Source organism: Pempheris klunzingeri, chromosome 8 (genome assembly GCF_042242105.1).
Source record: "Pempheris klunzingeri isolate RE-2024b chromosome 8, fPemKlu1.hap1, whole genome shotgun sequence".
NCBI classification, from domain to species: domain Eukaryota; kingdom Metazoa; phylum Chordata; class Actinopteri; order Acropomatiformes; family Pempheridae; genus Pempheris; species Pempheris klunzingeri.
This window is the reverse complement of record NC_092019.1, coordinates 4,387,004-4,404,093: the sequence shown is the minus strand read 5'-3', so window position 1 is coordinate 4,404,093 and position 17,090 is coordinate 4,387,004. Positions and strand designations below refer to the sequence as shown.

Sequence of the window (17,090 nt, the reverse complement as noted above, 5' to 3'; positions counted from 1 at the left end):
CTACTATCTCCTAATGTATCCGCCATATACATGAAGTGGTTAGTTTATTAGGTCCACTATTTAAACATACAGCCAGGAACATTTGAAGTCACGATTCATTTGAAAATGTGTCACAGAAAACTGTTTGTGGCCTTTTTTTCATTCTAGCTTTGTTTTATCCTTCTGCTTTGGCCTCCTTTTCAAAAACCAGTGGCTTTTAATTATCATACACGTTAATGTGTGCAAAGTGGCTTTCCAATGTTGACTGGTAGCAGTGTTTTTGGCAAATCCTGGGAAATTAATGCTGTGAGCGCATATGGAGTGATTTTGAAGACAGCCTAGCAGAGCTTTTCTGCAATTAGTATTAAACTCCATCAATTTTACACATTAAAATCTGTTTACAGGTGTTGGGGAGTTACACTACATACTCATACAGCTGCTTCCATTAACACACAATAGCTTGTTAGGAGGGATGTTCACAAGTGACTCAATATTGATTTCTCTTAACTATGATCACAATTTTTTTCCTAACTAACTAGAATATAACCAAACCAGTGGCAGATCAGAAAACGGGTCAAATCAATTATTTTTGTAACAGTTTTTGAAGGCACTGACAGTAAATATATATTCAAAACTGACAATATATAAATATAGGTAGGCTATATAATCATTCTAAGCAAACACGAACCACAAAGACAATCCTGTGTTTAATAAAAAAAGGGGGAAGGGAGCACAGTACCAAGTACACAGTCTAACAGAGGTTTTTATACTAATATTTAATCCATCTTCATAAAGTTCCTAAGATTCACTCGTGGGCAGATCATGTTCCTCATAATGCACCCATAAGACCCACTGTCCCTTCTGTGGGTTATGTGTTTACACCTCTAGCAACCTGAGAAACCTGAGAAACCACCACACACCTCTCTTTGGCTGCAGACATGTGTCACCGTGTTTGTTATCTGTAAGTGGGGAACAGCGTCCCCTGTCACCCCCCCCTCCCTGTGCTTCTGCATTAGTATGACAGTTAATGAACAGCTTCCTCAAATGTGCCAACACTCAGTAGCACAGCCGTTACTGCTATGAATTGACTGCAGAGGGACTCTCCTGTCTGTATCTTGTGTATTCAAATTAATTATAGCTGCTCTATTCTGTCAGCATGCCCCCAATAATCTCCTCATACCGCCTCCATGCCCACAGTCTGTATTAAGCTATGTAAAAATGCCACACGGTTACACTTGAATGTGAAAATGAATGTACAAATACAGTGCTCTCTGTAAGAATGTGTTAGTGGTGCCTACCTCCCAACTGTGAAGCTTGACAGAACTTTATCACAAAATGCAACCATCCATTGAAACAGCTTCTCATAAGAAATGTTAGAAATGTAGATACTAAACATTTGTTTTCCAGTGTTGCATATTTCGAAACAGAGCAAGCCATTTGTATTATTTCTATCTTCAGACAGATCCATGGTATTTTAATGCATATAGACAGTGTTAAAAGTATATTTGTTTCCGTATTGTGCTGTAATTACCTTGCTGTAGCTTCCATCAATGTGTGTTGTAAATGCTAATATGTGATCAAAAGAATATGCACAGAGATGTACACAAAATCATGCTCCTACGTGGAAAAGTGCTTTATTAGAGTATGACATATATTTTTCTTTCCACTATTGCTTTATCTGATGAACAAAAACTGTGATAGCTCCATTTTAGTCACTGTAAATTCACCTCCAACATGACATCTGTGCAATTATGCAAAATATTTCATAGTTATTGTTGATTGTGAAGCACTTAGTTCTTGTTCTTGCAGAAAAAAGCAGCTTAAAAACACTGAAAGCCCACGTACTAATTGCATGCTCATTCCAGCGGTTATGTACAGTGTGGGGACATATTTCATGTTAATTGATACTAAAGTGATGGCATGCAAAAATGTGAGCTTCTGTTCAAATGACTGATTAGCAGTGTTAGTCATGTTGCTTAAAACGATGCTGATTTTATTTATATGCCTGAATAAAAGCAAAAGGTAAAGTGATGAGATGTTTAAATGTCATTGTTTGCAGCTTGCTTGTAAAAAGACGCGGTGGTCCTGTGAAGGATGGACATCACAATGTCATGATCCATGTAAAAATAATGACTTGTCTTTTAAGTAAAATAGATTCTATAAAAAAACAACGTGTTCCATGTGAATGTGGTGCAGATGGGTAATTTAAACAGGATTTGAAGAGACTGATACTTGGGGTGAAATGAGATCACATCCAAACCCTGAGAGGGGAGGATGATGGAAGAGGGGTGGATGTTAGATAGCCAGCAAGGCAGAGAGAAGATTTTTATCATGTTTTCTCATGAAAAACATACATAGAAACTCAGTGGCCTTGACAGCTGACTTCAAATACCATGTGAGAAAATGTGATTGAAGAAAGTCGCTGCAGGATGCCCTTCACCAGCCACAGCTGTTCAGTGGTAGTATACATCCATATATTGCTGACTCCAAGGTTTAAATATTTGCAACACAACGAATGTTACTGTCTGCAGTATCAAAGCAACTGCATGCTTTCTGTAGATAAAAAAAAAAAGGCTAAAATAGATTTTCTCTATGAGCACTGAGACTTCCAGTCAGGACAAAGCAGCATCCTCCTGAAAGTGTGTCTGAGCTCAGCGCTGCGGAAGGCGTAGATGGCCGGGTCGATCAGGGCGTGGCTCATCAGCAGCACCACGTGCAACTGGAACAGCGATCGGTAACACTCGCAATACGGGTTCATGGGGCACACCATGATGAGGATGAGGTGGAAGAAAAATGGCGCCCAACAAACCACAAATGCTCCAAACAGGATGGTGAGAGTCAGGGCCCCTCTCATGCTGTTGCCCCACCACCGCTGACGCCGACTCTTCCCCCCACCACTGGTGGGCAGAGCAGCGATCTTCCTGGCATGAATGCGTGCCAGCATGAACATGTAGACATAGAGGAAGCAAATAATCGCCAGGGAGACAACAAAGAAGACAACAAAGCAGATCTTGATGACACTGGATTCGAAGAACCTCACCATGAGCACGGCTGACACCCCACATGTTGTCCAAATGACACCCAAGACAGCCCCTGTGCGCCGCATTGTCATGATGTTGTGGTATCGAAGAGCGTGGAAGATGGTGATGTAACTGGAAGTGAAAACAAATCATTTTATCATCTGCCCTGTTGTTTTTTTGTGTGGAGCAGTGGAAACAAAGTCGTCAACACAACACTGAAATACCGTGACCTTTTAGGTGAACTTGTTAGCAAAAAAGTTACACATTAGTATTCATTTGGAGGCCATTAGACGAATGTAAATCCAATATTGACTCTCTTTTAGCTCTGTTTTTGGTCTCTACCAGCTACTGGGCTGGACTTTGTTACAATAAAAATATCAGTTCGAGCACCTCATAAAACTACACTAATCAATATTTTTGTAATAAGGATATTTACAAATATTGCTTTCATTCACAAGCATTAACAGTAATAATAATAGTAAGTCTGCAGTAATCCGAGGTCCGCAGTATGGGGACCTGAATGATAAGTCAGTATTAGTATCTGCTTTCAACACATGACACACTGGACGCACACGATTGGCAAAGTCAGCATGAAAAGCAGATGATTTATTAACAAATTTAATTTGGACCAACCCAAACCTGACTTAAGCAGGAAGCTTTATGCAACAAAACAGTATTCATTGGGTTCAGATCAGGTAGTAAAGCTCTACAATAAGTCCATTGTACACTACCTTCCCAACATCAAAGTGCATACGAGATATCACAGCATATGGCTGAGTTGGTGTAGAACAAAACACAGCTAAAAGGACAGTAAATATTGGAATTCAATACATTTGTGAGAAAACCACAAACAAGCATAATTCATAAACTTTGCTTCCACTTTATTCTGCTGCCCTTAAGTCTAAAGTCATGTACAGACCATTTTTAGTCAGCTAGTAGTTTCAATTTAAGTAAAGTTTGAAAATATGGAAAACTTGACATTTGTTTAAGATGGGCAGTCCTCTAGCCTTTGCATTAAACTTTTTAATACAAGATCTTTGTTCATTTTTATCCACTTTACGTAGATATCAGGTTTATAGTCACTACGTGTTGTGATACCATGCTGACATGGCTGCCTGGAAGTTTCGAAAAACATGATGAACTGTAGCAAGGGCGGTAAAGTGCCTGTGTCTTGTGATAAACTAAAATCACTTCCTTTATTAAGCTGTGGATGTACGAGTTAGAGCCCAGGGGAAAATTCAAACTTTTCTAAAAGCCATTATTGAGACCTGGTGTTTTGAATTCAAAGATAAGCAGAGGGTAATTGGTTGTAAGCCCCACAGTCCACAAAGAAACAATTCAAAACAGCCAGCTAAGCTGTAATAGATGAAATAGATTGTGTAAGCCATAGTTTTACAACCTACAATGTGCCTGCCATGGATCTGGTTTCTGTTACAGTCAGCAGTCAGTTTTCTCTTTGACTTAAATTGGAACAAAATAGCTTTCAGCATCACAGTGCCTTTGAAATGGGAATTCATGACAGATTAGTGGTCTGGGGTAGAATACATTCACACCATTACAAATTCAAATGCATTCCACACTCATCTTCGTTCATCTAAAACATTCATGTTTGCAAATCCAAGCCCTACATACATACCGGTCCACAGCGATAGCCAGGAAACTGAAAATGGAGCCCACAAATGACATACACAGCAGGGAGTCCATCACATCGTCCAGCTTGGTCTCAGAGAAACCTTTCTTCTCCAGCTGTCCCACGTCGGCAAGCACAATCATCAGGTTCTCCCAGGTTTTGGTGAGGCTGGCGATGGTGTTGAAGGCCGCCAGGCTGCAGATGAAGCAGTACATGGGCGAGTGGAGGTTCCTGTTCCGTATGACGGCCACCACGACCAGCAGGTTCTCTGCCAGGCTCACTACACCGATGGTGAAGAACAGAGGGAAAGGGACCTCCACCTCGAGGCAGTCCGACTGGTTCACTGGGGTAACATTCATAATTGGCTGAGATGGTGTCCTGTTGAGATTAAAAAGATGATTGATATGGAAACTACCCCACCAAGACATCATTATTAATATCAAGCTCACACGGTGGGATTTTTAGCTCTATCTTCAGTGCTGCAGTAGAAACTGCAGCTAACCTTAGATTGTGTCAAGGTAAATCAAAGTTAGGCTATCAGAGTATCTCAATTTTTCAATCTTGCCTTAATCTTCTTCTCTTTGCTGTGTAGTTTAGTGTACTGACCGGCAACGGCCAAAGTTCAACCTGACCTAAAATGGTGACATTGGTGGTGTTCTCAGCTGATACAGAGGGACTAATTTCTCCGCTGGGTGATCACTCGCACTAAGGTCAGATTTATGGAACGCACTGCTTGCTGCAGCTGGTTTGTCACTTGTCACAAAATGTCCTTTTCACATATGTACTATTTTCGGCTGGTGGGCTGGAGGTTTGGGGCACAGAGCAGTCATGATCTACAGCCATGTGATCATGGCTATTTCTCCTCTGTTGTTTACATAAGGGACATACGATCGATTTTCTCAGTGGGTGTTTTTGTCAGGTGGAGTGTTTGTCCAGGGCTTACAGACAGTCAGTTACTGCCAAAGTGGTTTGCAGTGCAGTGCAGTGATTTAGATTACTGGTCTTTTGAGCTGCGTCGATTCAATCCTGCTTGCTGTCTTTACGTTTTTTTTTGTTTCATATGTCCCCCGTGGAAAGACAAGCTATTAAAATCCACAGGTTCAGTCCTCCTGCTTCTGTTGAATGCGCTGTTGAATTCAGTAACCTCCCTTCCAGTGTTTCACATGATCCGTTCAGAATGAATCATGTAGCATTTGGAATTCATCATTTCCATTACACCTGTATTTTGTCTCTGATGAGTAGTGTGACCTTTTACCCAAGGTTAAAACAGCCATTCAACTTGAAAATGGTTGGTTCCACCTCTGTAATTGGACAATGTTGTTATGGTTATGAAACACTTTGAAAAAAAGACAATTTTCTGATCATTATTATCATCATTAAGATGAATGAAACACTGCATTATGTGACCTGCACTTTGAGACAGCATTCCTGCCAGGCTGCAGACTGAAGGTGATTATAATAATTATGCCAAGCTTTTATCCAAAACCCCATGATCCTTCTTTTCCTTGTCCCTCCCTGGTTTTTAGAATAATCAAGGTTCCACATTAAATCCAATAAAAGTAACTTTTAAACTACTTTGAAACTTTGCAAACCTTATCACCACCTACGGCATGGGCTTTGAATATTTTTCATTGTAGAAATGACAAAAGCGGAATAGTAAAAGTGAAATAATAATCTAATTTTGCTGTACTTTCAGATAAAATTGCAGTCAAGTCACAGTCGTGAATCCCTGCAGCAGCTCTTTGTTTGCTTCCTTTCTGTCGGTCTAATTTGGAGAGTAGAATAGAAGTGTCATCATCGAGTCCCATGTTTTTGAGCGTTTCTTGCCAGATGCTTTTAAGTTCTCTATCAAAACAAGACGAGAGCAACACACCCTGGCGAGGCATTGCAAGGAGAAATCCTTGAGCTGTCGTCTGTTGGAGCACACATCAGACCTGTCATACACATAGAGGCTGTCTTGACGCTACAGTAGCTGTGATGAGTCACTGAGGGGCATGAAAGTGCTCGAATTATACCTTTGCAGTTGACGTGTGAATGCTGCAAAGCAGACTTTTTTCACTGCAAACATTTTGGCAAGTCATAGTGTGTGTGTGAGAAGCAAAGGTGTGATTGAGGTGGACTAGTTCCTCGGTCCCGGTGTTGGGCACTCTGGCTCACTGTCTTGGCTCCCTGAGACACTTAATGCTCCATCGCTAACAAAATGTGTTTCACCTGGGCTTCTAATGCTACGACAAATCAAAATGGTTGTTGTGAGAAAGGCCGATAGCACGGTGGCATTTTCTAACAGGGCCACTGCTGATGGATGCCACGGCTTGGTGGGCGTAGAAACCAGTGGGTGCAGGTGTTTTGAAGAAGGTCATACTCCTCAAATCTGTCCTGCTCTTTAGAGTCTACAATATACTAGCAACTCTCTGAGACTGTACCAAGGCAAACATCAGCATGACAACATGGTGATATTCAGCAGCTATAATATTTACCATGGTCACTGTCTTAGTTTAGCATGTTAGCATTCTAAAATGTCCTTATTAGCACTATTAGCAATAGCATTAACACAAAGCACACTAAACAGCACTGGCTGATGGGAATGTGATTAGATTTGCATGTATTTGGTCACAAACCAAAGTTTTGGACAAAGTGAAATTTAGACTTGTTGATGATCACCAATGTTATTACAATTGATCCAGTGAGGAACCTTGTCTGTATCAAAGTTCATGACAGTCCATTCAGTATTTGTCAAGATGTTTCAGCTCAGACTGTTTTAGTGAACCAGCATTTTCACTAAAGATGTGATCCAAGTCCAAGCCCACTGCTCAACTTTTAATTAGTATAAAGTGAAAAATAACAAATAACAACAACCTGTTTAGTCCTGGTGTTGTTATCTGTCATCTGTGTCATCTGTGGTGTTTACAGCGTCACTGGGATTCATTGACAAGATAATGACAGAGAGGGAAATTACCTCTAGTAGTGGTATAAATAATTCAGGATGTAATTTGATTTGTGTGTGTGTGTGTGTGTGCATTAATAGATTGTCTTAGTCAATATTTAGATGCAATCAAACTTAAGGTCAAATAAACATTTGGGGTAAAATGTGCAGGGACCCATCAGACTATTGATTAAACACTCGGAAGAGGAACCAAGCATTTCATTCACTCATCGACGTCTTCACCATTGTTAAGTGCTCAGTTAACACTAGCATCAACATCTGCGCACATTTCTCTGCATATTTGTGCCACTATGCTGCTTCATCTTCTTTCCCGTTAACCCGAACAGCCACTCATCTAACCAGTGTGCTACATTGTGATCTGCTCCAATCACATTTGCATTCTCTGCTCTGCTATTGCAAGGTTAAAGTTTGCCTCTGGGCTCATTAAAGTTTCATCTACATGTAAATCCCCTCATTGACTTATCGTCTGTGTCATTGGAAAAGTAACACTAAACTGTCCAGCATCTGTTTTCTTGACGTTTTCCCTTGAAATTGGAGCTGAAAAGCTAGAAATTCTCCTGACAAAAATGTTGTAAATATACTCTCTATGTACACTTTTAAAGGTCTGTGCGACTGCTCATAAATTAATCAGATAAATTACTTGCATGTCCTCCTCTGAACTGCCCACTAAAGGCAAAAATTAAACAAGTGAACAGAACACATTCCCAGAGTTGTAGGAAATGATATTATATGTGGACACAAGATTATTACCCCCATGTTTGATTGATGAACATCTCATTCCTAAGTCATGTGCATTAATCTGCTGCTCTAACAGCCTCCACTCCTCTTGTTTCAGGCTCGCACCAGATGTTGAACCTGGCTGCAGGGATTTGCTCCCATTCAGCCCCAAGAGCATTTGTGAGGTCCAGCTGGCTCACAGTCAGGCATCCAATTCATCCCAGAGGTGTTGGACGGAGTTGAGGTCAGGGGTCAGTGAAGGCTAGCCAAGTTCCTCCACACCAAACTGGGGAAACCAGTCCTTTATGGCCCGGCTTTGTGCACTGGGTCACTGTCATGTTGAAACAGGGAAAGGACCTTCGCCAAACTCCACCAAAACGTTTGAGCCTTCTATTTCCTAAAATATCAGTTTACTACACCACTGAAAGACAGGAGTTTATGAACTTGGTCTTACGATATTTTGTCTGACTATGTCTGAAGTGTTTATAGCTGTTTGGAACAGCCTCTGCAGCAGTGGTACGAGGAGAGGGCCTTCCCCAAACTGATTATACAGTTATATATAATTTATATAGATATAATTTATTGCTGCAGCATTAATATTTCCCCTCACTGGAACTAAGCCCAAACCATGACACACCTCACATCAAAAGCAGTAGGAAAGTGTGCACAAAAGTGTCCTACCTAATAGTAATTTCCTTCGGGATCAATAAAGTTGATCTTATCTTATCTTACCCCAAATGGATTTCCACATAATTTGGCCACGTAGTGCATGTTTCCCTGCTTTATAACATCGGCCAGCTGGGTCACAGCTACTACTGATCAAACTGGATATAAGAAAGGCATGAAAATAATGTGAATCGCATGATCAACTCAAATAGGCCTTCATGACCAGAGCTACACGTGCAAATGCTTCATGTCTCTCAAGCTGTTTTCTATGAAGAGAGATGGATACCGAAACCCAGTATCAAACAGGCCATGGGGCTAAATTATCGAAAACCGCAGTACTGATAAGCTCACGTTAACTGTCTATAGATAAGCGTTTCCTTGCATTTTTTATCTCACCAACTCTGTTTCTAGTTTGCAATTAGATGACGACATTCATTGAAAATGCTTTTTTGATATTCCTAATCCAGAGGACTGATCTCTTTATGAGCCTGTCTCTCTGCCTCTCTCTCTCTGTTCTTAATTATTTTATTTTTTCTCTTAGAAAATATCAAAAGGAACTGATAAGAGTGTTCTTATAATACTGGATCAATGAGCAGTATCAGCAGTAGTAGAGATCAAAATCTTAACATTATCCGTCCCTATTTATGACTACAGAATACAGGAGCACATCGCTGTAAGTGCATGGTCACATGGTTGTAAGTGCATGGTCACATGGTTGTAAGTGCATGGTCACATGGTTGTAAGCACAACGACTTGATTGACTTTTGAAGTTCTAATGAGTTTTTAAAGCATAATGCACAATAGCTACATAATGAAGTGTTTAGCTGAGTATGTCCGACCGTGGGTCCGCTGGAAGAGGAGAATAAACCAATCAAGATCTATTGCTGCGAAACCTTTCATGATAGTACAAGCAGAAAACAGCAGCTAAGGGGGTCGACTCTGCCTGTTGCCTTCCCAGTGTCAAAAACCCACACAAATCTCTTCTGCACTGCCTTCCTCCACTGTTATAAAACATCTCTGCGTTTCTTCCCCTTCATTACCTCCCTTTCTCTTCTCTCTTCTTCAGCTTTTTTTAATGTGCTGAAGATCAAACAGTCGTCCTGACAGGGACTGACATGGTGTTATGCTACTGGATGTCCCTCATGATGATATGATCTGTCTTCCCACGCTCTGTCATGAAGATGCAGATTTAATATGCACAGCACTCAATTAATTTGGGCTCAGGTTTCATCAGATCATAAAATGTCATTAGAACACACAAAAAAAAGAATGTTTGTGCATATATGGCAGCCGGGGAGGCTACAAATAAGTTGTTCTCGGAAACTGAAGGGAGTTTTGAAGCATGCGTCTATTTCGTACTTCCTTCCATGAAATGTATCACGATTCCTATTAGAAAAGTTGTTTACGTGAGCCGCAATGATGGAAGAACATGCACTCGACAGTGAGCTCCTATTGACAGATGATCAAAGGAATATGAATCAGCAAGAAGTACACAAAGTGGTGGGAGCAGAAATGGTAATAGAAGGTTCTTTGGTTACAGCCAGACAGAGATTCTGCCCTCTCCACCTCAGCTTCCCATATTTTCATTACACAGTAGCCCCTCATCTTACTTGTTATTTTCTGCTTGCACTACGGTAAAAGGTTTCTCAGCAACAGATGTAGCCTTGATTGGTTTGTTCTCCTCTTCCAGGTTACCCACGGTCAGACATACTAATCTGAACGCTTTATGTAGCTACATCAGGCTTTATAAACACAGAACACCGGGTTTCTGCTACTTACAACTGTGTGAGTATGCACTTACAGTAATGCACTCCTATATTCTGTGACTGAAGACAAAGCTCAGACGGACAGTTAGTTTGAATGTCCCTGCTGAATCCTTGATAAGGCACTGAAAATATAAAAGGTTGAATTAAATGAAAATTTCCGTAAAAGCCTTACTTGTTCTTCACTCCGCTGCCAGCTGCTTAAACAACCCTCTTGTTTAGAGACCTTTTAGAAGATGATTTGTAATTTTTTTCTCATCATTTTTGCACAGCATCTCAACAAAAGGCACTGATATAAGAGCTGAAGTGAGCCTTTCATTTCATGCTGTGGAGTGGCTTTACAAGGGAGCGATAGTGAGCACTGTTGTTGTAGCCTTGAAAGGCTGCCTCACCAAGGCTGTGACGCATGTTATTCCGTCCATGTCTTTGTTTTTCTTTTTCTTCAGTATGCCTATTTATATTATCAGCATAAAGGTGGTCTAGACAAATATCTCCTTTTTCATTTGCTAATTAAATGAAATAACACCTGGATATATTATTTAGTTTACTGCTCCAAAGGCTGAACGTAACAACAATCTTCTGGTGCTGCAAAATGATTAATTGGAAGTCCTGCAAGTTGATAGTGGCCATAAATTAAAAGGTGGTATGCACGCAGTGTATTCACACTCAGCAAATGTTTTCAATCTTGCTCAGGTATGTTGGATCATAAACTATTCCCCCGGATTGAAATTTTAAGGACACAAATAGCACGTTTCCTATCTCTGTGTTTAGTCTGCCAGTTGACCGCTTGCTGAACCATCTGTTTTGGGCTTTTTTTTTGGCATATTGTCAACTCTAATAGTAAGCAAGTCAGCCTAATTAACCTGCTACATAAATTAGTTGGTAGGCTACAGGCACAGACTGTATAAAAGAAGTGAACGTAGCTTCTGGGTGTAAAAAGTGAAACCCATGCAGAAGTGCCTTAAACCTTCCTTCCTACAGACAGGGGATGAGTCCATTGGCTCAAAATAGAAGTCAGATTGTTTGAAAGCTTATGGGAAAAAGAGTCCTCACTTGATTTATTACCCAAGTCTTTCTGTGATGAACATGATGTTCACTTAGTATATTGTGGTCCCATTCAAGGTAGAATAGACGATAAAGCAAGGTATGCTTTACAGGCAGGTCATGCCTAAACCTAACCAATCAGTCTTTGCACAATGCAAAATGCCAACTCGTGCCGGCCGACTGCAGGTTTAAGGCCCTTACACACTGGCTTCACTTTTCAGACCCTGAGGCTGCGTCCCCTTCTTTGGTTCAGTCTGTGGTGCGGATTAAATCGCTGAGAGATTCTGGGAGTGTGGGACAAATGAAGCAAAAAGGTAGAGGCAAACAGGCCGAGATGGCAGCAGATGTGAAATGACAGTCATAATGGAAGGCAGACAGTGAGGCAGACGGGACCAGAACATGGCAGAGCATGACCTTTGGTGAGTCACCAGGACATTTTCAATTATCAGACATACTCTGTCCCCATTCTCCTATACCATCTCACCTCAGATCCCTGCATGCCCAGCATTCTCACCAGCACTTACTCCTCTGTGGAGCTTAGCAGATACATGTTATATCACAGGTACATATAAAAAAAGAAGAAAAAAAAATCCATTGGTACATGAATACCCCTCCCTGACCTAGATCCTGTGGGAAAAGTGAATGAAAATTGTTCATTTCTGCATAGAGTGGCAGTTTGGCTCTGCAGAGAGAGATGTGTGTGTAGGTGTTTAAAACGTTTTGTTCTTAACCCGTATGTAATAAAAACGTGCTTAGTTTTCCTCTTTTGATATTCAGTAAGGTGACTGGTATATCTCACTCATCATAAGTTAATGGACGCGGAATTGCAGTCGATTTGTTTTTTAAGTGCATTTCAGCATCTCCTATAATAAGTCACACACGAACAGATGAGGACATTTCATTAAGTGCAAGAGGAATTCAGAACTGTATGTGTCTGTATGTGTACACAAAAAAAAACATGCTATAGCTAATGAATAGATGGACTGAAGTCCACCAAGGACAGCTGGCTATGTGCTATACGCTGCACAATGACATGCCCAGTGATATATTGTGTAATGGTAGACATGTTACTCAGTTTAGCAATAGATGTAGCCTTGGTCTTTTCTTCCAGGTTACCCACGGTCAGACACACTTATCCAGACACTTTATGTAGCTACATCATAAACCCAGAGCTTTGAGTTTCTGGTCTGGAATATACGCTGTATAATGATGTCCCCAGTAATATACTATATGATAGTAGACATGTTACACACCCTTTTACCTGGTGGCTTACAGAAATGTACACAAAAATACTGAGTCGTTACCATATAATGTGTGGAGCAAACCAGGAATGACCTCATACTTAATAAACCACTAATTTAGAATTAAAACTTCACTTCAATTCATGTTTATACTTGTGTATCTATGTGCCACATGAGAACAGAGATTACAGATGCATCCTGGTTATGTACAGCATTTTACTAGACTGGCCTGACATCTATGCCTGTGCTTTTCCTACTGCGACATGTGAAAATGTGTCCTGGAAAGAAGGCCTCATTTTATGCTCACCAGCAGATGTATTAGTGATTTAAAGAATGGCATGCGTGTGGATATGTGGGCTTGTGCAGCTGATGCAATTCAAGCATATACAATGAAATAACTGAGATAGAAAATATGTTAACTAGCAAAAGTGGCATCAGGCTTTATTCATACAAGCTTTTGAGCCAGTGGTTGACATTTGCCATTTTTACAGGCAGGAAAAGTCTCACAAACACTTTTCAGTAACACTTCGCTGAAACTGTCAGGGATGATATCCTTCTCTGATTGATTTACATGGTTGCTAGGCAGGCTGTATTTGAGGAACTGTTAAGGAAGAAATAAGATGTACTTTGTAGTAAATTAAATAAATCGTAAGGGAATATTTGGGAATTGCACTTGAGAGACTCATGTAAGGCCTTGTTAATGCTTTGGCATAAAAAACTGATTAGTCCAAGAGCACTTCCTCGAATTAAGTCCTTGTTCTTAATGGATCAGTGACATTTTGCAAAGGAAAATTATTTGGACAAGAGGAAACAGGCAGAAGAGAAGCAGACCGATGGGAAATTAAAGGATGTTTTCAGTGGCTGACCAGCAGAATTTAAGGGGGATTTGATTTGAGACACCAAGCTTCCTCATTTCCTGCAAACAGGATATCCTTTGATGATGCTAAAGTTGTTTTTTTTTATCTCCAGTATGATGCAGCTGATGCAGAGAATTAAAATTAAATATTGAAATAGATTAAACACATTGTTAATTCACCTTGTGTTTTAAATTTTAAACCAAACAAATGCATGAAAATGAAATAAATCAGTAGATCCTTCATTCGTCTGCTGCACTGTTAAAGTTATGTAATAGAGGAAGTTGTTCTGGAGAGAGAGGATCTTTCTCTCCTGAGGCTGACATTGTCTCAAAGGATTGTAAGGAAATGCTATTTCTGATGGTATCTGACAGTCATGTCTTTTTTTCTGTTTCCACTTGTTGTGATCACTGAAATGTGTGTTCCTCCACATCATTAGGGACCAAAACTGAGAGCAAAACATCCACCTGTAGCTCTGTGTGTGTGTGTGTGTGTGTGTGTGTGAGAGAGAGAGAGAGAGAGAGAGAGAGAGAGAGAGAGAGAGAAAAAGAAAGGGGGACAGAGAGAAATGGCAATGCCAACATGAACCCTGGGGTGCAGATCCCTGGGGTGCAGGCGCAGCTGCAAGGAGATAATGAACAGTCAGTAAACTTGTAAAACAGAAATTTTGCCACATTTTCTATGAATGTCCAATCAACGTTGCTGTTTGAGGTCTCCTGCGGAAAATCTTTTTTTCTTCTAGCACCAGCGCCGTCATTTGACATGCACACTGACTGACTAATTGGAGGCAAGGAGGAGCTACATCAGCTTCTTTTTGCCCCTGTTGAAAACTAGCTACGTTTCCCACAGAGAAAATGGTGAGAGGATGTTATGGATGAGGACATGTTGTACAGTATTTGAGTATATGAGTGGAGAAATGTGTATATTGTCCAATCAGGTAACATCCAGAACCTAAGCTGTAGAAGTAGAGGTGGTAGAAGTGTCACCACACATAATAAATACATCTCAACGGTATAAATCATATAAAAAACAATGTATTTAGTAGTTTTTAGGCTCAGGCAGAGGCAAAGTGCTCATACATGCCAAGAGCAAACATCGACTGGTGCCTTTATTCAAATTGTCCCAGTGTCAACAGAAACTGATTCATTCTGCTGCAATGAATTTCTGTGTGAGCAGTTGGATGCTGTTGCCGATGCCAACGCCAAGACAACCCACACACAATGCATCCTGGTACATGTAGGCACTGCCGGCACGGCTCTGCGTGTGGGAGATATCCGCACACACTGAGGTATTTATGGCTTCATTTGGCTATATTTACCATAAATATAGCCTGGACATTTACATAAAATGTGACAAAACCTCCCTTTAAACATGCACACCGGCTTCGGTTAACATTTCATTTTCTGTGCTATATTTAGGGAATGCCATACATGGATAACTCTGCTGTGAGGACAAAAGGGAAAACAGGCCTCAAATGTTTATTTAACTGCGCTGTAGTTACATTTCCCTCTTGTGATGAATTCTAAAATGTTTTTCAAGCTTTTGGGGTGTTTCTTTTGGCTGAGGAGGAGACTGTCTGTTTTCCACTGGGCAGACATAACTCTCTTATGGACAACTTCAAAATTTCACAGTTACATAACAACTTCATGTTGACATAGCTAATATTGAAGTCCTGCTGGAAGTTTGGTGTGAAGGTGAAGATTCAATAATTTACTGCTCTCATATGTTGTTGTTGTATGCACAGTGCTCTGGCTTATGCTGCCTTCAGTGCAAATCCTGTGCAATACAATTATCAGTCCAAAAAGAACAAGAAATTGTGCACCTCAAGTGATGAATATGTTCATATATGTCTCATTAGAACATTAGAATAAATCAATATGGGCAATGAATTTATGTCCCAAGGAAGAGAGCCATGAGTCATACAGTCATACAGGAAGAGTTGTTTGTGTGGCACTGCCCCCTAGTGACATCTATACCGTTTAAAGAGGTCTCCTCATTTCATTTCATCTCATTTTTTAAATCTTATTTGAATTTATTCTGATTTTTAGTGCTTATTGTTTGTAAATGTCTGAACTGAATTTTCAAAATGTGATGATTTATTCACAATAGCACATTATCACCAGTGAAGGAGGCTGCAAAGCATTTGCATGTGTCTGAGCAGAGCAACGTGAACTTTAGATGTAAATAAACAATGAAACTGATGAATATCAAATAAAAAATAAAAGGAAATAATAGTTTAAAAATGCCTTTCTTTGGTTTTTTAGTGCAAAAATCCCTTTTTGTGTTTTCATGGGCAGAGTTTCTTACTAAATTGCAGCAGAGGGATAATAATACAAACGTTGTACTACTACTACTACTTGAACTTTGGGAGAACTGTATTTTACAATTATGTGGATTATGTTTGAATTATGTTTTAACAAATTATATAGTTAGTTCTCATTTGCACTTGCAAGTTCCTTAAACCTGAGAGTATCTTCACTTTATTTGTCTAACTCAGACAAATGAAGCCTCATGCATTAGCTTCTGTTCAAATTCCTTCATTCAACACAATGATGACTGAGTTTTGTGCTAAATGGGTTTTTTTAATGCATTTTTTAATCCACCTCCAGTGGAACAGACATTCATTACATATAAGACTATAATATTGGAATAAGCTTACAATTAACTCAATGGTATGTTTATCATTCTAAAATAGGCAATGACATTTTAACACTAAGATTTTATATCTTTTTTTATATTAATTGGCTACATAATCTTTCATTCAGGCCCAATAATTAATTGTTAAGTGTATGTATACAATGGTGAAATGAAGGCATTCTTCAAGATTCTCGTTCATCATTGCAAAAATTATATTTGTTCGCAGTACCTGAAAATTTGGAGGATCAATCTGGATTTTTTAAATTCTTTTTTTAATTGAAGAATACAGAAACACGAAACACAAATCCTCTGCTGATGATCTATACATTTTGAATGTGTAACAAATAGTAATATGAACTTAAATACAAAGTAGATAATCTAAACAAAATATAAAATTACAGAAATCCAGTAGGAATAATAAAATAGACAATGACATCAATAAAGTTAACACATCTTAGATAAGGGCTACATTAAACAGATCTTTAAAATATAATAATTTACTTTTTTGTTTGTTTATTGTAAGGGGTGATGTATCCAACTAGAAAACATCCATGTTTGGGAAGGATTTGGAAAACTTTGCTTCATGCGTGTGAAG

General features: G+C 39.7%; 1 protein-coding gene across 1 annotated transcript; it reads right to left on the bottom strand.

The window, feature by feature from the left end:
* Nucleotides 1–2,569: 2,569 nt before the first annotated feature.
* mc2r (melanocortin 2 receptor) lies at nucleotides 2,570–4,988 on the bottom strand. Its single transcript, XM_070835320.1, has 2 exons — nucleotides 4,636–4,988; nucleotides 2,570–3,131 (listed from the first exon to the last, which is right to left on the bottom strand). The coding sequence occupies exons 1-2, from the start codon at nucleotides 4,986–4,988 to the stop codon at nucleotides 2,570–2,572; spliced, it is 915 nt and encodes a 304-aa protein (XP_070691421.1).
* Nucleotides 4,989–17,090: the final 12,102 nt, after the last annotated feature.